At 45.0% G+C, this 25773-nt stretch overlaps 1 protein-coding gene across 1 annotated transcript; it reads right to left on the reverse strand.

The window, feature by feature from the left end:
- Positions 1 to 652: 652 nt before the first annotated feature.
- LOC119315916 (chaperone protein ClpB1-like) lies at positions 653 to 24443 on the reverse strand. Its single transcript, XM_037590356.1, has 9 exons — positions 24102 to 24443; positions 19011 to 19299; positions 17746 to 17821; positions 5649 to 5691; positions 2095 to 2127; positions 1653 to 1993; positions 1284 to 1563; positions 1015 to 1212; positions 653 to 925 (listed from the first exon to the last, which is right to left on the reverse strand). The coding sequence occupies exons 1-9, from the start codon at positions 24441 to 24443 to the stop codon at positions 653 to 655; spliced, it is 1875 nt and encodes a 624-aa protein (XP_037446253.1).
- Positions 24444 to 25773: the final 1330 nt, after the last annotated feature.

Below are 25773 nucleotides of genomic sequence, written 5' to 3' on the forward strand. Positions count from 1 at the left end.
GTGGGTCATCACAATGGTGTGCACCCCCTAATCCAGGACAATGTCAAAGCAGACGAGGGATTGATCTACCTCAAGCAACATCTTTGATGGCGAAACGGTTAGGAGCCATCAGAGCGGAGATGGATCAGCCCCTCCACTAGCGCGCCGCTAGGGATTCTTTGGGTCCTACATCACTTTTATGTGGGGGAGACGAGATTGAACCAGAGGGTATCGAAAGAAAACTTACTTTGAGTGAGGGGCCTTTCAAAAAATTGTGCATAGATTTATTCATCCAGATATATGCCATCAAGTCATCATCCAATGGTCCAGCTTATTTTTTTCTAATTTCCACCTCTCACACCGTTGATTCGAGAAAAGACTGCAACAAGCTCGAGTAACATCTAAATACGACATAGGCACCATAGTACACACATATATAGACCATAACTGTCTCATAACACAAATTTAGGTTCAAGACAGATAAAGGAAGGCAAGGTTGCAAGCAATAGATTAGGGAGCAATAAACTAGCAAAATAATGATGTAAAGCCTAGACCACACATACCGTTATCTTGATGTTGGTTATTAACTAGTAATACCTAAAAGAAGCATCTTTTATTACCAAAGCGCTACCACTGATTAGACGAGATCATTCACTTGCCATCTGTTGGTATGCTAAAAGTCCACCACCTTTGCCTTCTTCGCTACGGGAAAGACCTCGACCACATCGTCACTATCGTAGGAGTCGCTAGGAACCTCCATCACTGGCTTCTTGCCCTGTTCCTCTATCAACTTCTTCACCACTTGATATTCCAGCCCCTTCTTATCGGTCGTAGCATCAACGGAAACCATAGTGCCCTCATCGACTTCCCCTTTGACCAACAACTCCGAGAGCTTTGTCATGACATTCTTGTGCACCCACCTCCTTATGGGCCTTGCACCATACATCTGTGGGGAGAGTAGCATGATTACTAAAACATATAGATTGGTGAATAGTCATGTCTCCTTTTCTAAAACTGAAAATTAACTTCACTTACTGGGTTGTATGATTCTGATAGAATGACACCTAGCGCATCATCACTTGCAACTAGAGAGATGCCCTTGTTAGCCACATTGGCAATAATAATCTTCATCTCAATTTTGACTACCTCCTTTAGTTTGTCATGCGAAAGAGGTTCAAATATCACCACCTCACTCAATCTGTTGAGAAGCTCGGGCTTGAAGCATTTCTGAACCTGCCCAAACAAGTATATATGAAAATCATAATACAACTATTGCACCTTAAGAAAATAGTTTGTTCACAAACCTGCTCCATAACAAGACTGCGTGCTTCTTCCATTGTTGTTTCTCCATTCATTCCTGCTGTTAGGTGCTCTGCTCCCATATTTGATGTCATAATGATGATGGTATTCTTGAAATCCACGGTCTGTCCCTTGCCATCAGTCAACATACCATCATCAAGGAGCTGGAGAAAAACATTAAACACCGACGGATCAGCCTTCTCCACCTCATCAAAGAGTATGACACTGTACGGGCGCGTCTTGATTTTCTCAGTCAGTTGCCCACCATCTTCATGACCATGATAACTTGAAATGTCACAAAACAAGCACTAAAATTAGCCAAAGCGAGGATAAGTATGGAAATATAATGTTAACAAAGAGAACACTACACAAACCTCGAAGGTGCTCCAATGAGGCGCAACACAGATCCACTATTAACATACTCAGACATGTCAAAGCGAACCAACATCTTCTCCATATTGAATAGTTGCTCAGCAAGAGCTTTTGCGAGCTCGGTCTTTCCCACACCTGTCGGTCCTAGAAAGAGGAAAGATCCTATCGGTTGGGCAGATTGATCAAGACCGGCTCTGGCACGTAACACTGCTTGTGCAACCAAATTGACCGCTTCATCCTGGCCAACGACTCGCTCATGCAACCTGTTAGCAAGGTGGATCAACTTATCCTTCTCCTCTTCATCAAGGGTGGCGATGGGAATTCCTGTCCATCGACTCACAATCTTCAAATAACAAACGAAACATGAGAAGCAGATCGCATTGAAATAAAGGAAATTATACCGGCACAATGGGAATATTAACAAACACTATTAAGAATGCCTACTTGCGCAACATGATCTGGGCCAAGAACTCCTTCCTGCACTACTCTTGTGGAGGTACTTTGTGTTGCGCTCAGGGCCATCTCCAGGAATTCGGGGGCCCGGTGCGAAAAGAAAAATGGGGCCCTAAATTTTAAAAAATACACAATTACGCAAGCATAATCACCTAATTATGTAATTAAAATTTATATTATTTCATACAATGCTTAGAATATTCTGAAGTATCAATGCGAAATACTAAAACCAATAAACTGACCTCATTCTCTATTGAAAAGTGCCATCCATCTTGTGTTCCTTGACATGAAATCTTCAATTACATCTTCATAATTAATCTTCTCCAAGACATCATTTTCAAGTGCTATTGTTGCCAAACCATTGAGTCTTTCTTGTGTCATAGTTGAACGCAAATATGATTTCAACAACTTGAGTTTAGAGAAGCTCCTTTCCGCAGTTGCAACAGTTACAGGAATGGTTAACAAAATCCTCTATGCAATAATAGCATTAGGATAGAAGGGGCGCTTCATCAGAATCTCAAGAATATCAACGGGGCCCATAGATTTCTTAACTAAATCCTGGATGAAAATTAACTCGTAAAACAATTCAGCTCCATCAATATCTTTGTGTTCTCCACTCTTAAGTGCATCCTCAAGATTAACACAAGCAACCAGCAAACTCTTATCATCCATAGATCGCAGCCTATCTGAAGTAAATAAGAAACCGAAAGTTTTTTCATACCCCTGATATTGCTCAAACCTCCTGGTAAGTGAAACTATAGCTTGATCGACCACTTGCAGAAAATAATTGACCCTAAATGACTCCTCTGCAGATTGTGAAGCAATAGATGCATCATCTGCACCCTCATCGAATTGTCTTCTTCTTTTGATTTTCTGCTTGGTGCGGAACTCTGGATGAATATCCATCTCAAGTGCAATTTCTTTTGCATCTTCCAATGCTTTTGAAAAGCCAGTTTCTCTATACTTCTTGAAAAAGGAAAGTAGACCCTGTATAGACTCAATTGCAATATCAATAAGCATGTCCTTTGATTGTAGCTGCGTGCTGACCAAATTAACAGCGGATAATATATCATACCAGATAATTATTGACACTAAAAATTCAAAACCACCAAGTTCATTTTCTGCCAATGATTGTGCTTCACTACTTGTCAATGGATCCTTATCAGTTTCAGCCACTTGTAGTAAAGCCTCTCTTATTTCTGGCATTTGAATCTGTATAGCCTTAACACTCTCAACATGACTCTCCCAACGAGTAGATGACAATGACTTGACAGTCAACTTCTTTAAGTTATCTTTGAGAATTTGCCATCGTTTAGTTGAATTAGCAAATATTGTATAGATGCGTTGTATAATTCCAAAGAAGTCTGTTGCTTTACGACAAGACTTCGCCATATTGCATAGTGCCAGATTTAGACTATGACAACCACAAGCTGAATAAAATGCCCTTGGATATTTGTCCAGAAATTTCTTTTGTACCCCTTTATTGTTTCCTTTCATATTTGACCCATTATCATAACCCTGCCCTCTCACATTGTCCACATCAAGGCTAAGATTATTCAAGTCCTCTTCTAGAACATTAAACAAACCTTGCCCAGTGGTATCATTCACCTCCAAAAAGCCTAAGAAAGATTCTTCGATGCAAACAGAAGCAGAAGATGTATCTACATACCTAATTATAAAAGACATTTGTTCTTGGTGGCTTGCATCAGGAGTGCAATCAAGAATAACTGAGAAATATTTTGCTTCCTTTACCTTTTCAATGATTCTTGACCTGATGGCAGTAGCGAGCATGTTTATTAACTCATTCTGTATAGAATGGCCAAGGTAGTGATCACGAATTTTTTCATCGGTGATGCGGTCAACATGCTCTTTGATAACTGGGTCAAATTCAGCCAACATTTCAATCAGTCCTAGGAAATTCCCATTGCTCTCTTGGTACAACTTGCTATTGCTGCCACGAAATGCTATATTATGTTCTGCAAGAAATTTTACAATCAACAAAATCCTGAGGAAAACTTTTCTCCAATGCTCCTTTTCCTTTTCAAGTTCTTGCTCAGCAACTTTGTCAATTGTTTGATTCTTCTGCATCCTGAGATGGAAGTCATACCATGCAGTCATATTTGTGATATGCTCTCTACTTGATTCATGCTCTTTTAGTCTAGCCCCAAGATGAATCCAGTCACTTAAACCCTCATTTGCTAGCTGTCCTCTCACATGCCCCTTTTTAATAATTTGCAACAAAAACGAAATGCTTTATCGAGGCCGCTATTGTACACAAGCCACTCTCTGTCAAACTTTTCTCCATTTGGGAGAATTCTACTAAATGATAATGTAGAAAACCTTCTAGAGAACTTGTCATAAGGACCATACTCAATATCTTCTCTTTTAGGACCCTTTTGCAGCAAGATATCAATCTTTTTCGGATCAAGTCCATCCCAATTTCTAGGATCAAATATATCAGGCTGAATGGAATTATTCATGTCATCCGAAACATTAGGATCATGATATTCATCTAAAATATTGACATCATTACATTCATCAATTTCTGTAGCGGCAACCTCAACCTCTTGCACATTATCAGCAAGACCATGATCACCTTCATGAATTTCTGCAGTGACAACCTCAACCTCTACTGCATTATCATCGTGACCATCATCAATATTACCATCTGGAGTATGATTTTCAGAATTATTTTGGGGTACTATCACAACATATTTATCAAGAGCACCCCTTTGAATTTCAGCATCTTCTTCTAATTTCTGTTTCTTCTTACGCTTGAAGGCACCAGAATCATACTTTCTTCCAGAACTAGAATGCATGATTATTTCTGTTTCAGTGAAATATATACTCTTTAAATTTATTTGAACTAATGAGCTCACATGAAATATCGGCTTGTGACATGTACAGGTAGTTCAAAAAACTTACAATCAGATAGATCCTTGATTTTGTACTTGGACGACAGTACGAGCAACTACTGAAATTCTCAAATCTTTGACTACTTCTGAACTTGAACGACTGCACAAAAAATCGCTCCCAAACATATTAACACTACTCTGTAATTTGTATCAAAATTAGAGAAAAGGGGAGAGTGTAGGGAGCAGGGAGGGCAACCACACCGGTTGGTCTTCTGTTCCTGTTGGGCGGCACCGCGGCAGTGTCGGCAGGCCGCCGGCGCGATGGCGTCCAGCGCTAGAAAGTAGTCCGATTCTTGCCCGTCGCCTCGCTGAACCTGCAAGGTTGCAACGCGATTGCCACCGAGCCGCCGATTCAGTCGGAAGCGATGGGGAGATGGAAAGCCTAGCGACCAGGGAGGGAATAGGAAGCGGAAGTTACGGAAGGTACTGCGCTGGGGCTGTCGTTTCATCTACGATCGATCAATCCACGCGACGGGAAAGCATGTCGCTCGAGACTTGACCGGACCAGGCCCAAGAAGGCCTAAAACTGAATTTTTTTTCAGACTATACATATATGTATATGGACCCTAGTTGGGGCCCCTAGATTTTGGGGGCCCTGTGCGAGCGCATAGCTCGCACAGGCCCTTGGACGGCCCTGGTTGCGCTCGATTGTCTTTGGCTATCAATCTGCATCCTTGTAACGCCCCGAGACCGATGTGCCAGGTGTCTTCCAGTTATTCACTGTTGTTGCCTTGTCTTTTGCCTGCGTGTTGCATCTTATCATGTCATCATGTGCATTGCATCATCATGTTTTAAAACTTGCATCTGTCCCGGTCTCCCAGTTCTTTCCGTTGTCCGTTCTGAGCCCAGACACACTTGCACGCTCCCGCGGCATGTCCGAAATATTATTTTATAAGTGGCCGAAAAATGTTCTCAGAATGGGTTGAAAGTTGGCATGCGGTGTTGTTTTGCTGTAGGTAGGCCGCCTGCCAAGTTTCATCGCGTTCGGAGTCTGTTTGATGCCCCAACGTTTAACTATAGCGGCAGTATAGCCGGTTTAACATCGGACGTTTTCGGTCTCCCGAAACCATGTCGGGCTGCATCTCTCCCCTTTTCTCTCAGACCAACCCGCTCTCCACAGTCCACCTAGGCCCAGCCTAACCCTCTCTGCACAATGCATCGAACCCCTCGCGCACGTCCGGAAGTTGTCCCGGACCCGACCCAAGCAGTCATCACCATTGGATCTGGATCAACCCCAAACATCTATGAAACATCTCCGTTTCTTATTTGGATTTTCCTAGCCTATCTATTCTCGACCCTCGGATTTTTGATCGGATGATCCAACTCCTCTCCTTTCCTATATATATGTACACCCTAGTCCATCTTTAGACCCAAACCCTAAAACCTAGGGATCTTGTCCCATCCACTCGTCGCCGCCGCCACTCCACTGAATCCACATTGGGATCCCACCTGCCCAAACCACCGCCACCATCTTCCCTTGTTTTCTGCACCACCCAATCAGTAGCAGCGCCCGAGCGCTCCTCTCTACGCCGGCATCCCCGTCCCGAACCTCATCGTCGCCGCGCACCCTCCCTTGATCCATCGCCCAGGGCCGTTTCCACACTGGATGAACACCAGGCCAGTCCCGCGCCCCCTCTCCTGCATCTCACTCCTCTGCTCATCTCTCTCACTCCCGGAGCTCTCAAATCCCCTCCTCTGCTTCTTATCGCAGGAATCGAACGCAATCGCCGAACGCTATGGCCGCCCTCGCCTACTCACTTTGTTCCTGGACCTCCTGCGCCCCGTCACCCGTGTCTAGCGCCGCCATGGATTCGCACCAAGTCCTCCTCGCGAGGCCGACCCCGTCCCCTTCTGTTCGTCTCGAGCATCAAGCGCAGCTGCCTCCTCTGCCGACTTGCTCCCCACCGAATTCGGTGGCTCGTAGCACCACCGCCGCCGTCGCCTCAAGTCCCTGCCGCCGGCGCCGCAGAGTCCTGATGAAGCCGCAGCTCCATTTGGTGCCTCTGCCTATGACCAACACCATCGTGCCTCGAGCCCTAGTCGGCGAGCTACCGTACTAGCAGCAGGTCCGGGCTGCCCCATGCCTCATCTCCCTTCCGTCTCCCCGTCTCCCTTTTCTTCTCCCAAGTATCTTCCTCTCTGAAACCGCCGCGCCACCAGTTTTCTTCAGGAATTGCTCCGCCATCCGCGACCTCTTCTCCGGCAAGATCTGCTCCGCCGCTGCTGCACCACGTCGGAGACCAGCCGCTTCTCGCGCCGCCGACAAGCCCCTGCCTCCTTGCTCGCTTCACACCGCGTCGCTCCCAAGTACCGTCGCTGCCCTGCTGCCATGTCCCGCCACGCCGAACTGCTGCGTTCCTCTGCTTCTTTAGTCAGAACACGAGCGAGCCAAGCCGCGTTGACTCTTTCGATCGAGCCAAGCGGGCCGACCCAGCGCGCCCCTGCCGGCCTCTCCCTCTCCACCCACCGGGCCAAGCCCAGGGTGAGCTCTGCTGCCCCCACCTTTTGCACTGTTGGCCCAAGTGCAGTTTTGGCCCATGTCATGTTTTTCCCTCTAGATGATTTTGTCTATTATTCCAGAGAGCGCCCATTTTGCAGAAAAGTCCCTAAACATCATGCATATTATAACTCACCAACCGTGCATCATATTAAAATAAGTTATATATGTAAAATGCTTAGAATTTTGTGTAGATTAATAATTTGCCACTTTCAAGCATGTTTAACATGTTTAAATGTTGTTTCTTTAAACTTTGCTTAAATAACTTGCTAAAATGATTAAATTCATAACTATTTAACCGTAACTCGGTTTGTAACAAACTTTATATGTAAATGGGGTAGAAAAATGCCTAGTTTAACATGGTGTACTTGTTTTGCATGTTTAACAACCCTAAAATTGTGTTTAGAGAAGAATAGTACCAAACCTAATATATGCATATGGGGATTTACCGGAATTGTTGTTCGTTGCCTCCGGCCTCATTTAAACTTGCCTAGATTAGATAGTTTCTTCATGTTTCACCTCTTGCCATGCTAACAACATTTAATCTTGTTGGGTACATAAACGAGAGAGAACTAAATAAGTCATGTGGTGTTTCGTCAATATGCAACGGAGTTGCATGTTGAGCTCCACTTAATTTGTAGGATTGTTTGTGCATTTTGCCATGCCATGCTTCATTAAACCGGACATGCATCATACTTGATTGTGCATCATGCCATGTTTATGTGGTGGTTGTTTACTATGTTGTTTGCTCCTTTCCGGTGATTTCTTCTTCGGGTTGGTTCCGATAACGTCGTGTTTGTGAGGACCCGTTCGACTATGTCCGTTTGTCTTCTTCATGGACTCGTTCTTCTTCCTTGCGGGATCTCAGGCAAGATGACCATACCCTCGAAATCACTTCTATCTTTGCTTGCTAGTTACTCGCTCTTTTTCTATGCCTATGTTGCGATACCTACCACTTGCTTATCATGCCTCCTATATTGTTGAACCAAGCCTCTAACCCACCTTGTCCTAGCAAACCGTTGTTTGGCTATGTTACCGCTTTGCTCAGCCCCTCTTATAGCGTTGTTAGTTGCAGGTGAAGATTGAAGTTTGTTCCTTGTTGGAACATGGAGATGTTGTTCCTCGTTGGAACATTGTTTACTTGTTGGGATATCACAATATATCTTATTTAATTAATGCATCTATATACTTGGTAAAGGGTGGAAGGCTCGGCCTTATGCCTGGTGTTTTGTTCCACTCTTGCCGCCCTAGTTTCCGTCATATCGGTGTTATATTCCAGGATTTTGCGTTCCTTACGCGGTTGGGTAATAATGGGAACCCCTTGACAGTTCGCCTTGAATAAAACTCCTCCAGCAATGCCCAACATTGGTTTTACCATTCGCCACCTAGCCTTTTCTTTTCCCTTGGGAGTCGCGCTCCTAAGGGTCATCTTTATTTTAACCCCCCCCCCCCGGCCAGTGCTCCTATGAGTGTTGGTCCGAACTGAGCTGCCTGCGGGTCCACCTCGGGGAAACTTGAGGGTTGGTTTTACTCGTAGCTAGTCTCATCTGAGTGTGCCCTGAGAACGAGATATGTGCAGCTCCTATCGGGATTTGTCGGCACATTCGGGCGGTGTTGCTGGGTTTGTTTTACCTTGTCGAAATTGCCTTGTAGAACCGGGATGCCGAGTCTGATCGGAATGTCTCGGGAGAAGGTTTATCCTTCGTTGACCGTGAGAGCTTGCGATGGGCTAAGTTGGGACACCCCTACAGGGATTGAACTTTCGAAAGCCGTCCCCACGGTTATGGGCAGATGGGAATTTGTTAACGTCCGGTTGTGGAAAACCTGAAGTTGACCTTAATTAAAATGCATCAACCGCGTGTGTAACCGTGATGGTCTCTTCTCGGCGGAGTCCGAGAAGTGAACACGGTGTTGGAGTTATGCTTGACGTAGGTTGTTCTAGGATCAATTCTTGATCATAGTTGTTCGACCGTGCTTTTGCCTTCTCTTCTCGCTCTCATTTGCGTATGTTAGCCACCATAAATGCTAGTCGCTTGCTGCAGCTCCACCTCATACCTTTTACCCTACCTATAAGCTTAAATAGTCTTGATCGCGAGGGTGCGAGATTGCTGAGTCCCCGTGACTCACAGAATACTTCCAAAACTAGCTTGCAGGTGCCGATGAGTCCGTGCAGGTGACGCAACCAAGCTCAAGGAGGAGCTCGCTGAAGATCTTATCCTTTATGTTGTTTCGTTCTAGTTGATCAGTAGTGGAGCCCAGTTGGGGTCAATCGGGGATCTGTGTAGCATTTGGGGTAGTCTTCTTTTATTTTGGTTTCGTAGTCAGACCTTGATTGTATCTGATTGATGTAATGCTTTATTCATGTAATTGTGTGAAGTGGCAATTGTAAGCCAACTATGTATCTCTTTCCCTTATGTATTACATGGGTTGTGTGAAGATTACCTCACTTGCGACATTGCTTTCAATGCGGTTATGCCTCTAAGTTGTGCTTCGACACGTGGGAGATATAGCCGGATCGAGGGCGATACAAGTTGGTATCAGAGCCTTCCCCGACCTTAGGAGCCCCCTGCTTGATCGAATTAGCAGCCGTTGTTGAGTCTAGAAAAATGTTTTGAGTCATTTAGGAATTATATATCGGAGAGTTTAGGAATTCTTTTTACTCCCCAGTCCCTTCATCGCTCTGTTAAGGCATCTTGACGTAGAGTTTTGACTCTTCTCTTCTCAAATTTCACTAAAAAAAATTAGGATCACGCGGGTATCTTGGAATCGTTCCGATGGTTTTGTGACGAGAACATTGTTCTTGGTGCCTCCTGTCATTTAGGGGTTGTGGCAGTGTCCCGGGGAGTTGAGCTCCGAGGTGTTGTCGTCACAATTTTATCGTTGCAGTTCTGGAATACCTGAGTTTAGTTCGCCGACATCGAAAATCTCTTTTATGCAGTTGTTGGTGAGATAACCTCGACGCCACCCAGTACTGGGGCGGGAGTTCGGGAGTATTGCCATAACTCGTATAACGGATGCTTTTCGAAGGTTGAGGTAGACGATTTCCGAAGGTTTCTTGGTTATGTGTTGAAGGATGGATACAGCTGGATGTAGGATTTGCTAGATTTGGGTGAGATATTATGCTTCCCCTGTATCCCCAACACCTGATTGCATAACCAGAAAATTTCAGGAGTTTATAAGTGGGAATTCAAGTAGCTCTTAGGATTTCTTTCCGACGGATGTATGATATGAAATTGGGGTTCGACGTCTAGTGGTCCGCCTATTCACGGTTCGTTTTATAGTGGTCTCGTTGTGTCTTAAAGAGTCCTTGGCTATGCCGACTCGGGGACGCTTCGTATGTCATGTGCACTGCCTTGTACACGATGGTGCTGTACGATCGAGCCCGTGTAGGCCCCACCACGAAAACTTCGGACGAAATCTCTATCATATGTTTGTTCCGGCTTATTTTGCAAGCCAATCCTTTGTTTTGTTTTGAGTTGTGGTATTCGAGTTGCTTCAATGTCAAGTGTTTGATTCCATACCTTTCCTAAATGGTGTTCTCATAGTTCTATGTGAATACTAATCCTTCATGATAATCAAGATTGTCATGCCAATCCTTTTCAACTGATGTGTGTCTCTTCAAGTGGATCCAATCTTGTCAACATTCACAAGATCAATTATCAGTTCTTCTCAACAGTGTTTGCTTCATCCGTCTTCAAGTTGCCTTTGTTTTCCCACCCTCCCTCCCTTTGTTTCTTCGAGGACCCAGATTTCTTCATCAGGTATCCATTTTATTCTTGTGAAGTCTCTCCATTCCTTTTCCATCAATGTTCTTACCCGGTGATGCTCATGAAGATTCTAACGGAGCCTCAAGTTCATCATTCCTTGTTCTTTTATCTTCTTTGGTGGATTCAATTCAAGCTTTCGGTGTTTGATCATATTCTTTTCCTTATTTCAAATGCCTTCTCATGCCGGTGCACCTTATATTCAGTCATTTCTCGCTATTCAATTGTTCCGGAGTGCTCAAGATATCTCAGAGATTCGTGTTTTCCACTCTGCATTCGTTGAAGATCTTTCGAGGTCCTATCGTATTCAAGCCATTTAATTCAACTGGTGCAATCTCTCCTTCAAATCGTTCAACGGTGTATCTTTTGAGTGGGCCCTAACCCACAGGTCTTTTCCCAGGATCTTACCTGACTCTTCTCTTTTCCCGGCGTTACTCTCAAATTCTTTTCCAAGTTTGATGTAAGAATGAATTTTTCATCAGTCAAATGCTTTTCTCCAAGATCTTTCAAATTCTTTTCGTCGTTCGCTCAACTTTTCCATTCTTCATTTAGGTGTGCCTCAATAATTCTTGGTGGTGCTTCTCATTGTCATTCTCATCATTTGAAGACCAAAGAAGTTTTTTCTATCAATCTTGTTCTTTTCTCTTCAAGATTCATGGTTCTAGTTCGAGGCCATCCTCTCATAATTGTTTTGATTGTGAAAATTATTTTTTACCTATCCAGAGCAATTCAAGAGCCTTCTCAGTTTGTTATCCGGAGTCCATCAATTCAGGTTTATTCATTCTTAGCTGTTAGTTATCATTCTCCAATCTTACCGGTGCATCGTTCAAATATCCTCTAATCAGTTCATGATCTCTTCGTTCTTTTGTATCTAAACTCTCTCATGTATCTTCGTTCATTTGCTAATTCTTCCCAGTGTTTTCTTTATGTTATCTTCATTCATTCAATTCTACCGATGGTTCGTTGAAGGTTTTCCAAAGTTTCCGCTATATCTATCTTAATCCTTTCTACGAAAATAAGTAGTATGACAAATACGTTGATTGTCATCAATTTAAATTGGTGAAGGATACGCATAACGTAATTCTTATTCTTGTTCATCCAAGCGATTAATTCCTTATTCCGGAGGTGCATCAACTTCTTGATTCCAATTGTGTTCATCTTTTCTTTTCCCGGAGTTTCAAGATCTCTCTTTTATCTCGTCGTAAGCTTCATCTAATCATTGCAAGGCTTCAACCTTATTCTTTTCATCCTTCATTTCTTTGTGATCATTCTTTTAACCGGAGTTCTTCATGAAGGTTCTACATGATGGTTCATCAAGGATTATATTCCTTCTCGAAGTGTTCATTGCGATTCTTTTCTAAGGAGCTCAAGCATTCTTCATCTTGCAATCCGGAGTGCTATTCTTCCTTCCGTATCATTGGAGGTGGTATTATGTCATTCTTGATATTTTGAGTCATGCTTCATGATTCACTTATTGTTAAGAATGAGATATATTAAATCCATCAACCTCTTTGTTGGAGTTATCTTGTGTCTGGTTTATGGTGCTCATAAATGACCCAAGTTCTTCTTTTATCCTCCCGGTGAAATAAGTTTCTTGTCTCCTTGTTGATATCAATCCAATCAAATCTTTTCCGTGAGTGGCAAGTTGTCACCTCATAATTTTGAGATGTCTTCTATAAGTCTATATCAAGCTTATCCTTTTCGTTGTTGTTTTTCCAACAACTCCGTTCGACCCTTCTCCTAAGGATGCCTTTTCCAAGCTCATTTGAGATAGAAGATATTGTTTTCTCCTTCCGTTCATTCCATTCCATGCTCTCTTTTCTTCTGGAGGCATTGTGATGTTGCTGTCCTCGTCACATCAACTCATTTTGCCAAGTTCATATTCTTTTCCTTGCTTATCCCATTTAACCGGAGTGTTGTGTCCTCTCTTCAAGTTCTTTCTTTTTATCAAGTCCTTCATCTCTTTTCAACCGGAGTGCTGTTCGAATTTCTTCTTCCTTGTTCCTTTTCCTAACGGAGTGCTTTCAACTTCGCTCTTTCTCATTGCATTCTTTCTTTCAATTTGTTCAACCTCTCAAGGCTCGTGGTTTCACTCGTTTGTCAAAGAAGAAACTTGGTTTTACCTCTTCTCTTTCTCTTCCGTTTTCCCTCCGGTGTCGTCCTAGATCTCGGGACGAGATCCTCTCATAGTGGTGGAGTGTTGTAACACCCCGAGACCGATGTGCCAGGTGTCTTCCAGTTATTCGCTGTTGTTGCCTTTTATTTTGCTTGCGTGTTGCATCTTATCATGTCATCATGTGCATTGCATCATCATGTTTTAAAACTTGCATCTGTCCCGGTCTCCCAGTTCCTTCTGTTGTCCGTTCTGAGCCCAGACACACTTGCACGCGCCCACAACATGTCCGAAATATTATTTTATAAGTGGCCGAAAAATGTTCTCGGAATGGGTTGAAAGTTGGCATGCGGTGTTGTTTTGCTGTAGGTAGGCCGCCTGCCAAGTTTCATCGCGTTTGGAGTCCGTTTGATGCCCCAACGTTTAACTATAGCGGCAGTATAGCCGATCTAACGTCGGACGTTTTCGGTCTCCCGAAACCATGTCGGGCTGCATCTCTCCCCTTTTCTCTCAGACCAACCCGCTCTCCACAGTCCACCTAGGCCTAGCCTAACCCTCTCTGCACAGTGCATCGAACCCCTCGCGCGCGTTCAGAAGTTGTCCCGGACCCGACCCGAGCAGTCGTCACCATTGGATCCGGATCAACCCCAAACATCTACGAAACATCTCCGTTTCTTATTTGGATTTTCCTAGCCTATCTATTCTGGACCCTCGGATTTTGATCGGATGATCCAACTCCTCTCCTTTCCTATATATATGTACACCCTAGTCCATCTTTAGACCCAAACCCTAAAATCTAGGGATCTTGTCCCATCCACTCGTCGCCCCCGCCACTCCACCGAATCCACATCGGGATCCCACCTGCCCAAACCGCCGCCGCCATCTTCCCTTGTTTTCTGTGCCACCCAATCAGCAGCAGCGCCCGAGCGCTCCTCTCTACGCCGGCATCCCCGTCCCGAACCTCATTGTCGTCGCGCACCCTCCCTTGATCCATCGCCCGGGGCCATTTCCACACTGGATGAACACCAGGCCAGTCCCGCGCCCCCTCTCCTGCATCTCACTCCTCTGCTCATCTCTCTCTCTCTCCCAGAGCTCTCAAATCCCCTCCTCTGCTTCTTATCGCAGGAATCGAACGCAATCGCCGAACGCTATGGCCGCCCTCGCCTACTCACTTTGTTCCTGGACCTCCTGCGCCCCGTCACCCGCGTCTAGCGCCGCCATGGATTCGCACCAAGTCCTCCTCGCCAGGCCGACCCCGTCCCCTTATATTCGTCTCGAGCATCAAGCGCAGCTGCCTCCTCTGCCGACTTGCTCCCCACCGAATTCGGTGGCTCGTAGCACCACCGCCGCCGTCGCCTCAAGTCCCTGCCGCCGGCGCCGCAAAGTCCTGATGAAGCCGCAGCTCCATTTGGTGCCTCTGCCTGTGACCAATGCCGTCGCGCCTCGAGCCCTCGTCGGCGAGCTACCGTACCAGTAGCAGGTCCGGGCTGCCCCATGCCTCATCTCCCTTCCGTCTCCCCGTCTCCCTTTTCTTCTCCCAAGTATCTTCCTCTCTGAAACCGCCGCGCCACCAGTTTTCTTCAGGGAGTAGCTCCGCCATCCGCGACCTCTTCTCCGGCAAGATCTGCTCCGCCGCTACTGCACCGTGTCGGAGACCAGCCGCTTCTCGCACCGCCGGCAAGCCCCTGCCTTCTTGCTCGCTTCGCCCCGCGTCGCTCCCAAGTACCGTCGCTGCCCTGCTGCAATGTCCCGCCGTGCCGAACTGCTATGTTCCTCTGCTTCTTCAGTCAGAACACGAGCGAGCCAAGCCGCGTTGACTCTTTTGATCGAGCCAAGCGGGCCGACCCAGCGCGCCCCTGCCGGCCTCTCCCTCTCCACCCACCGGGCCAAGCCCATGGTGAGCTCTGCTGCCCCCACCTTTTGCACTGTTGTCCCAAGTGCAGTTTTGGCCCATGTCATGTTTTTTCCCTCTAGATGATTTTGTCTATTAATCCAGAGAACGCCCGTTTTGCAGAAAAGTCCCTAAACATCATGCATATTATAACTCACCAACCGTGCATCATATTAAAATAAGTTATATATGTAAAATGCTTAGAATTTTGTGTAGATTAATAATTTGCCACTTTCAGGCATGTTTAACATGTTTAAATGCTGTTTCTTTAAACTTTGCTTAAATAACTTGCTAAAATGATTAAATTCATAACTATTTAACCGTAAGTCGGTTTGTAACAAACTTTATATGTAAATGGGGTAGAAAAATGCCTAGTTTAACATGGTGTACTTGTTTTGCATATTTAACAACCCTAAAATTGTGTTTAGGGAAGAACAGTACCAAACCTAATATATGCATATGGGGATTTACCGGAATTGTTGTTCGTTGCCTCCGGCCTCATTTAAACTTGCCTAGATTAGATAGTTTCTTCATGTTTCACCTCTTGCCATGCTAACAACATTTAATCTTGTTGAGTACATAAACGAGAGAGAACTAAATAAGTCATGTGGTGTTTCGTCAATATGCAACAGAGTTGCATGTTGAGCTCCACTTAATTTGTAGGATTGTTTGTGCATTTTGCCATGCCATGCTTCATTAAACCGGACATGCATCATACTTGATTGTGCATCATGCCATGTTTATGTGGTGGTTGTTTACTATGTTGTTTTCTCCTTTCCGGTGATTGCTTCTTCGGGTTGGTTCCGATAACATCGTGTTTGTGAGGACCCGTTCGACTACGTCCGTTTGTCTTCTTCATGGACTCGTTCTTCTTCCTTGCGGGATCTCAGGCAAGATGACCATACCCTCGAAATCACTTCTATCTTTGCTTGCTAGTTACTCGCTCTTTTGCTATGCCTATGCTACGATACCTACCACTTGCTTATCATGCCTCCTATATTGTTGAACCAAGCCTCTAACCCACCTTGTCCTAGCAAATCGTTGTTTGGCTATGTTACCGCTTTGCTCAGCCCCTCTTATAGCGTTGTTAGTTGCAGGTGAAGATTGAAGTTTGTTCCTTGTTGGAACATGGAGATGTTGTTCCTCGTTGGAACATTGTTTACTTGTTGGGATATCACAATATATCTTATTTAATTAATGCATCTATATACTTGGTAAAGGGTGGAAGGCTCGGCCTTATGCCTGGTGTTTTGTTCCACTCTTGCCGCCCTAGTTTCCGTCATATCGGTGTTATGTTCCCGGATTTTGCGTTCCTTACGCGATTGGGTAATAATGGGAACCCCTTGACAGTTCGCCTTGAATAAAACTCTTCCAGCAATGCCCAACATTGGTTTTACCATTCGCCACCTAGCCTTTTCTTTTCCCTTGGGAGTCGCGCTTGTGAGGGTCATCTTTATTTTAAACCCTCCCCCCCGGGCCAGTGCTCCTTTGAGTGTTGGTCCAAACTGAGCTGCCTGCGGAGCCACCTCGGGGAAACTTGAGGGTTGGTTTTACTCGTAGCTAGTCTCATCTGAGTGTGCCCTGAGAACGAGATATGTGCAGCTCTTATCGGGATTTGTCGGCACATTCGGGCGGTGTTGCTGGATTTGTTTTACCTTGTCGAAATTGCCTTGTAGAACTGGGATGCCGAGTCTGGTCGGAATGTCTCGGGAGAAAGCCGTTCTCGTGGTTATGGGCAGATGGGAATTTGTTAACGTCCGGTTGTAGAAAACCTGAAGTTGACCTTAATTAAAATGCATTAACTGCGTGTGTAACCGTGATGGTCTCTTCTCGGCGGAGTCCGGGAAGTGAACACGGTGTTGGAGTTATGCTTGACGTAGGTTGTTCTAGGATCAGTTCTCGATCATAGTTGTTCGACCGTGCTTTTGCCTTCTCTTCTCGCTCTCATTTGCGTATGTTAGCCACCATAAATGCTAGTCGCTTGCTGCAGCTCCACCTCATACCTTTTACCCTACCTATAAGCTTAAATAGTCTTGATCGCGAGGGTGCGAGATTGCTGAGTCCCCGTGACTAACAGAATACTTCCAAAACCAGCTTGCAGGTGCCGATGAGTCCGTGCAGGCGACGCAACCAAGCTCAAGGAGGAGCTCGCTGAAGAACTTATCCTTTATGTTGTTTCTTTCTAGTTGATCAGTAGTGGAGCCCAGTTGGGGTCGATCGGGGATCTGTGTAGCATTTGAGGTAGTCTTCTTTTATTTTGGTTCCGTAGTCGGACCTTGATTGTATCTGATTGATGTAATGATTTATTCATGTAATTGTGTGAAGTGGCAATTGTAAGCCAACTATGTATCTCTTTCCCTTATGTATTACATGGGTTGTGTGAAGATTACCTCACTTGCGACATTGCTTTCAATGCGGTTATGCCTCTAAGTCGTGCTTCGACACGTGGGAGATATAGCCACATCGAGGGCGTTACAATCCTTGTGGTGGAACATGCCTCGTCAATCAGATCAATTGCCTTATCAGGAAACTGACGACCTATAGAAAACATTAAAAACCATCAATTTTTTTATGGATAAGAACCATCAATTTTATCCAACACAAATGTTGCCCACATGTATGCAGCTCAATGGGAGTATTACACAATGCTATATTACTCACACGACAATGCCACAATTTCACTAACATGGTTTGTACTTTAACTCAAGTGTATCCCATGTCATTAGACTCCATCACTCAAAAATAATATGAATGTATAAGCACTCTTGCCCTTGAATTGCAGCCCACAATAGCACAAAACCTATATTTAGATAGTTTAAATATGAAAGTGACATCATAAGTCAAATGACCAATTGCGATACTCTATTTTTACTTTTCATCTTTTTTTTCCTACGTGACTAGGTGAGTGAAAGAACTTGTCACCACTCATGTCTGATTCACGCAAAGCTCAAAACTCAAAGATTCAAAATATTAATGAATACTCCATCTATTCCAAAATGAATATAAGGTGTACTCATTTCTTTTAGCTAAAGCCTTATTTGTTCGACCGGGTTTATAGAAAACATATCAGTATCTAAAATATCACATCAGCATCATTAGATCCATCATGAAACAATGTTTCATGTTTCGTTTATTTGATATTGTGGGTGCTGATTTCCCCCCTATAAACTAGGTCAAACATAGATTGACTTCTCAAAAAAACCTTATATTTTGAAATGAAGGGAATAACAAAAATGTGGATAAAACAACATGTAATCAAATTTCTTGTTGCCCCTACTATTGTTGTAATCTACAATCTCTACACGACTTACAAATTGGTATTTTTTGCATATTACCTGTTTCAGTAATCAAATGCATTTTATTAATTCATCACATGTGAATTCATGCTATTACTCTTATTAGAAGTACTCCCTCTTTCTCAGTTTACAAGGCGTGTGCGTATCTCTAGGTCATCAATTTGACCAACCTAATACAAGTCATATATTACAAAAAATATACCAATATAAACTTCAGATGTTCTATTTTTAAAAGGTATAGTTTTTGTGTTATATAGTTTATATTAGCATGATAAAATTGACAACCTAGATATACACGTAGGACTTGTAAACTGTGACGGAGGGAGTAGCATATATAAGACATTGATGCTTTTAATCCCAACTAACAGTATATTGATATAGCACAAAGGAAACCAAAGCAAGCAAGATAGAACAAAATTAAGATTGCTCACCAGTTATATAGCGGCCAGCAAGCTGTGCAGCAGCAACAAGAGCAGCATCCTGAATCTTGAGGCCATGGTGCTCTTCATACCGCTGCTTTAGCCCCTGCAGAATACAAATGGTTGCCTGCGTGCTTGGCTCCTCCACATGCACCTTCTGGAACCGTCGCTCCAATGCGGCGTCTTTTTCAATGTATTTGTGGTACTCATCGAAGGTCGTAGCGCCCACGCATCGGATACGACCATGGGCCAATGCCGGCTTCAGCAGGTTGGCGCCGTCCATGCTGCCGCCGAGGGCCGTCTCCAGGAATTCGGGGGCCCGGTGCGAAAAGAAAAATGGGGCCCTAAATTTTAAAAAATATACAATTACGCAAGCATAATCACCTAATTATGTAATTAAAATTTATATTATTTCATACAATGCTTAGAATATTATGAAGTATCAATGCGAAATACTAAAACCAATAAACTGACCTCATTCTCTATTGAAAAGTGCCATCCGTCTTGTGTTCCTTGAAATGAAATCTTCAATTACATCTTCATAATTAATCTTCTCCAAGACATCATTTTCAAGTGCTATTGTCACCAAACCATTGAGTCTTTCTTATGTCATAGTTGAACGCAAATATGATTTCAACAACTTGAGTTTAGAGAAGCTCCTTTCCGCAGTTGCAACAGTTACAGGAATGGTTAACAAAATCCTGTACGCAATAATAGCATTAGGATAGAAGGGGCGCTTCATCAGAATCTCAAGAATATCAACGGGGCCCATAGATTTCTTAACTAAATCCTGGATGAAAATTAACTCGTAAAACAATTCAGCTCCATCAATGTCTTTGTGTTCTCCACTCTTAAGTGCATCCTCAAGATTAACACAAGCAGCCAGCAAACTCTTATCATCCATAGATCGCAGCCTATCTGAAGTAAATAAGAAACCGAAAGTTTTTTCATACCCCTGATATTGCTCAAACCTCCTGGTAAGTGAAACTATAGCTTGATCGACCACTTGCAGAAAATAATTGACCCTAAATGACTCCTCTGCAGATTGTGAAGCAATAGATGCATCATCTGCACCCTCATCGAATTGTCTTCTTCTTTTGATTTTCCGCTTGGTGCGGAACTCTGGATGAATATCCATCTCAAGTGCAATTTCTTTTGCATCTTCCAATGCTTTTGAAAAGCCAGTTTCTCTATACTTCTTGAAAAAGGAAAGTAGACCCTGTATAGACTCAATTGCAATATCAATAAGCATGTCCTTTGATTGTAGCTGCTTGCTGACCAAATTAACAGCGGATAATATATCATACCAGATAATTATTGACACTAAAAATTCAAAACCACCAAGTTCATTTTCTGCCAATGATTGTGCTTCACTACTTGTCAATGGATCCTTATCAATTTCAGCCACTTGTAGTAAAGCCTCTCTTATTTCTGGCATTTGAATCCGTATAGCCTTAACACTCTCAACATGACTCTCCCAACGAGTAGATGACAATGACTTGACAGTCAACTTCTTTAAGTTATCTTTGAGAATTTGCCATCGTTTAGTCGAATTAGCAAATATTGTATAGATGCGTTGTATAATTCCAAGGAAGTCTGTTGCTTTACGACAAGACTTCGCCACATCGCATAGTGCCAGATTTAGACTATGACAACCACAAGCTGAATAAAATGCCCTTGGATATTTGTCCAGAAATTTCTTTTGTACCCCTTTATTGTTTCCTTTCATATTTGACCCATTATCATAACCCTGCCCTCTCACATTGTCCACACCAAGGCTAAGATTATTCAACTCCTCTTCTAGAGCATTAAACAAACCTTGCCCAGTGGTATCATTCACCTCCAAAAAGCCTAAGAAAGATTCTTCAATGCAAACAGAAGCAGAAGATGTATCTACATACCTAATTATCAAAGACATTTGTTCTTGGTGGCTTGCATCAGGAGTACAATCAAGAATAACTGAGAAATATTTTGCTTCCTTTACCTTTTCAATGATTCTTGACCTGATGGCAGTAGCGAGCATGTTTATTAACTCATTCTGTATAGAAGGGCCAAGGTAGTGATCAAGAATTTTTTCATTGGTGATGCGGTCAACATGCTCTTTGATAACTGGGTCAAATTCAGCCAACATTTCAATCAGTCCTAGGAAATTCCCATTGCTCTCTTGGTACAACTTGCTATTGCTGCCACGAAATGCTATATTATGTTCTGCAAGAAATTTTACAATCAACAAAATCCTGAGCAAAACTTTTCTCCAATGCTCCTTTTCCTTTTCAAGTTCTCGCTGAGCAACTTTGTCAATTTTTTGATTCTTCTGCATCCTGAGACGGAAGTCATACCATGCAGTCATATTTGTGATATGCTCTCTACTTGATTCATGCTCTTTTAGTCTAGCCCCAAGATGAATCCAGTCACTTAAACCCTCATTTGCTAGCTGTCCTCTCACATGCCCCCTTTTTAATAATTTGCAACAAAAACAAAATGCTTTATCGAGGCCGCTGTTGTACACAAGCCACTCTCTGTCAAACTTTTCTCCATTTGGGAGAATTCTACTAAATGATAATGTAGAAAACCTTCTAGAGAACTTGTCATAAGGACCATACTCAATATCTTCTCTTTTAGGACCCTTTTGCAGCAAGATATCAATCTTTTTCGGATCAAGTCCATCCCAATTTCTAGGATCAAATATATCAGGCTGAACAGAATTATTCATGTCATCCGAAATATTAGGATCATGATCTTCATCTAAAATATTGACATCATTACCTTCATCAATTTCTGTAGCGGCAACCTCAACCTCTTGCGCATTATCAGCAAGACCATGATCACCTTCATGAATTTCTGCAGTGACAACCTCAACCTCTACTGCATTATCATCATGACCATCATCAATATTACCATCTGGAGTATGATTTTCAGAATTATTTTGGGGTACTATCACAACATATTTATCAAGAGCACCCCTTTGAATTTCAGCATCTTCTTCTAATTTTTGTTTCTTCTTACGCTTGAAGGCACCAGAATCATACTTTCTTCCAGAACTAGAATGCATGATTATTTCTGTTTCAATGAAATATATACTCTTTAAATTTATTTGAACTAATGAGCTCACATGAAATATAGGCTTGTGACATGTATAGGTAGTTCAAAAAACATACAATCAGATAGATCCTTGATTTTGTACTTGGACGACAGTACGAGCAACTACTGAAATTCTCAAATCTTTGACTACTTCTGAACTTGAACGACTACACAAAAAATCGTTCCCAAACATATTAACACAACTCTGTAATTTGTATCAAAATTAGAGAAAAGGGGAGAGTGTAGGGAGCAGGGAGGGCAACCACACCGGTTGGTCTTCTGTTCCTATTGGGAGGCACCGCGGCAGTGTCGGCAGGCCGCCGGCGTGATGGTGTCCAGCGCTAGAAAGTAGTCCACTTCTTGCTCGTCACCTCGCTGAACCTGCAAGGTTGCAACGCGATCGCCACCGAGCCGCCGATTCAGTCGGAAGCGATGGGGAGATGGAAAGCCTAGCGATCAGGCAGGGAATAGGAAGCGGAGGTTACGGAAGGTACTACGCTGGGGCTGTCGTTTCATCTACGATCGATCAATCCACGCGACGGGAAAGCGTGTCGCTCGAGACTTGACCGGACCAGGCCCAAGAAGGCCTAAAACTGAATTTTTTTCAGACTATACATATATGTATATGGACCCTAGTTGGGGCCCCTGGATTTTGGGGGCCCTGTGCGAGCGCACAGCTCGCACAGGCCCTTGGACGGCCCAGGTTGCGCTCCATTTTCTTTGGCTATCAATCTGCATCCTTGTAACGCCCCGAGACCGATGTGTCAGGTGTCTTCCAGTTATTCGCTGTTGTTACCTTGTCTTTTGCTTGCGTGTTGCATCTTATCATGTCATCATGTGCATTGCATCATCATGTTTTAAAACTTGCATCTGTCCTGGTCTCCCAGTTTCTTCCGTTGTCCGTTCTGAGCCCAGACACACTTGCACGCGCCCGCGGCATGTCCGAAATGTTATTTTATAAGTGGCCGAAAAATGTTCTCAGAATGGGTTGAAAGTTGGCATGCGGTGTTGTTTTGCTGTAGGTAGGCCGCTTGCCAAGTTTCATCGCGTTCGGAGTCCGTTTGATGCCCCAACGTTTAACTATAGCGGCAGTATAGCCGGTCTAACGTCGGACATTTTCGGTCTCCCGGAACCGTGTCGGGCTGCATCTCTCCCCTTTTCTCTCAGACCAACCCGCTCTCCACAGTCCACCTAGGCCCAGCCTAACCCTCTCTGCACAGTGCATCGAACCCCTCGCGCGCGTCCGGAAGTTGTCCCGGACCCGACCCGAGCAGTCGTCACCATTGGATCCGGATCAACCCCAAACATCTACGAAACATTTTCGTTTCTTATTTGGATTTTCCTAGCCTATCTACTCTCGACCCTCGGATTTTGATCGGATGATCCAACTCCTCTCCTTTCCTATATATATGTACACCCTAGTCCATCTTTAGACCCAAACCCTAAAACCTAGGGATCTTGTCCCATCCACTCGTCGCCGCCGCCACTCCACCGAATCCACATCGGGATCCCACCTGCCCAAACCACCGCCGCCATCTTCCCTTGTTTTCTGCGCCACCCAATCAGCAGCAGCGCCCGAGCGCTCCTCTCTACGCCGGCATCCCCGTCCCGAACCTCATCGTCGCCGCGCACCCTCCCTTGATCCATCGCCCGGGGCCATCATGTACAAGGTAGTGCACATGACATACGAAGCATCCCCGAGTCGGCATAGCCAAGGACTCTTTAAGACACAACGAGACCACTGTAAAACTAACTGTGAATAGGCGGACCACTAGACGTCGAACCCCAATTTCATATCATACATCCGTCGGAAAGAAATCCTAAGAGCTACTTGAATTCCCACTTAAAAACTCCCGAAATTTTCCGGTTATGCAATCAGGTGTTGGGGATACAGGGGAAGCATAATATCTCACCCAAATCTAGCAAATCCTACATCCAGCTGTATCCATCCTTCAACACATAACCAAGAAACCTTCGGAAATCGAGGTGCACAGTGCCGCCCTTGGTCTTCCTGGAGCCGACGAGCATGTGCACCTCGTCAATGAACAGAACTACCTGCCCGTCGGCGTCCTCCGCTTCCTTGATCACATCCTTGAGGCGTTTCTCGAACATGCCGCGGTACTGGGTCCCTGCCACCATCGTCCCAAGGTCGACCTCCACCACGCGCGCCCCGGCCAGAGCGGCGGGGACCGTCCCACCTGCGATGCGCCGCGCGAGGCCCTCGGCAATGGCCGTCTTCCCGACCGCCAGTGCGCCGACCAGCAGGGCGCTGTTCTTGGTTCGACGGCACAGGATGCAGACGACACGATCGATCTCGTCGTCGCGGCCGATCACCGGATCGGTCATGCCAGCCACCACCGTCATATCCCGGCCGTACGTGCTCAAAGCCGTCTCCTTCGGAGTCGGAGTTGCCTTGGGCGCGGCGCCCACGAGAGAACCGCGCCGGCCTTCGGCAGAAGTGTACTTCAATGTGGTGCGGGTTTTCACAACTGGCGGCTTGTACGCGGATCCGCTAGTACAACCGCCGGAAGCAACGGCTGCGGCTGCCAGATCGATCGGCCACGAAGAGGTCGAGAAGGCGACTGGGCTCGCCGTCGCTGCGGTCGGGGTCACGAAGTGCGCCGGCGCAACTCCACCGGAGGCGGGGGCAGAAGCACCGAAGGCCAAATGGCGATGCCTCTGCTGCTTCCGGTTAACCAAGGGAGACTCGAGGGAGTCGGAGGAGCGATGATAGACAGATTCTGTGCGCCGGAAAGGCGTGATGACACCCGGGAGCCCCGACACCCTCTAATCTCGCGCGTCCAGCCTTTTAAAGATTCGTGCAGTGGTGCAGCCGGGAGCAGGCCATTAGTGGTTGCAGTTTTAATTAATCAGATAAAGCGCAGTGATGAACAGGGCCGATCGTAGGCTGGGGGCATGCTACTAGGCTTTTGCATGGGTAAGACAGCGGGCCATAGTTGATAGAACAGGTCACGGGTGCTGCATGCAGCGTTGTGCTTCACGGAGTTCTCATCACGTCATGTGAATCTCCTCTATTCTAGTATATTTTTCCCTGTTCTTCTTTTGACCGGAGAGAGGAGAAAGGTGAGGAGAGAGAGCCTTTTCTTTCAGTGAGCCCGTGTGTGAGAGAAATGGCAGAGGAGAGAGGAGAGAGAGGCTGTGAGAGATAAGAGAGAGAAAATAGCTTTTTTCCATGAGAGAGTGACGGGAGTTCGGGGAGGAGAGAGAGGTTGTGAAAGGAGGGAGAGGAGAAAGGTAATGAGCGTTTTCTTTTTGTCACACGTGTGTGACAGTGATAGATGTCAGAAGAGAGAGGAGATAAAAAAGAGGTATAGCTACATCGATGCATGTTCCGTTGTCCTGCTGATGCATTGAGCCGCACAGCAAGAATAGGTCCAGTATCGTTTAAAATATTAGTAGTCTCCGGTGCTTAAAGAAATCCTAGACCTGCTAATACAACTAGTGATGCAGGTTCTGGTCCATATCCCGAGTAGCTGTTTTCTGGACGAATGGTTGGGATAACCGGGCCGGTGCCTAGGCACCCGGGTGCTGAAAAGCCAATCTCTGTGCTGTGCGCAGCCGAGACCCCCGGAGGATGGAGCAGCTGGGCCTGCTATGACGGAGTAAGGCGGGGGAGGAAGGACGGCTCTCTTCGTCGACGCCGCCGTAGCGAAGATTGCGGCGCGGTCTCAGC

Source organism: Triticum dicoccoides, chromosome 6A (genome assembly GCF_002162155.2).
Source record: "Triticum dicoccoides isolate Atlit2015 ecotype Zavitan chromosome 6A, WEW_v2.0, whole genome shotgun sequence".
Taxonomy (NCBI): domain Eukaryota; kingdom Viridiplantae; phylum Streptophyta; class Magnoliopsida; order Poales; family Poaceae; genus Triticum; species Triticum dicoccoides.

Bases quoted from the DNA above. Each gene is read 5' to 3' on its own strand.
- LOC119315916 (XM_037590356.1), bottom strand. From the start codon at position 24,443: ATGACGGTGGTGGCTGGCATGACCGATCCGGTGATCGGCCGCGACGAC. The intron at 2,128-5,648 runs GTCCAAGGGCCT...AGAGTAGTGCAG, and splicing joins AATCGAGCGCAACCAGGGCC to GAAGGAGTTCTTGGCCCAGA. The intron at 1,564-1,652 runs GTTTGTGTAGTG...TGACATTTCAAG, and splicing joins CTCATTGGAGCACCTTCGAG to TTATCATGGTCATGAAGATG.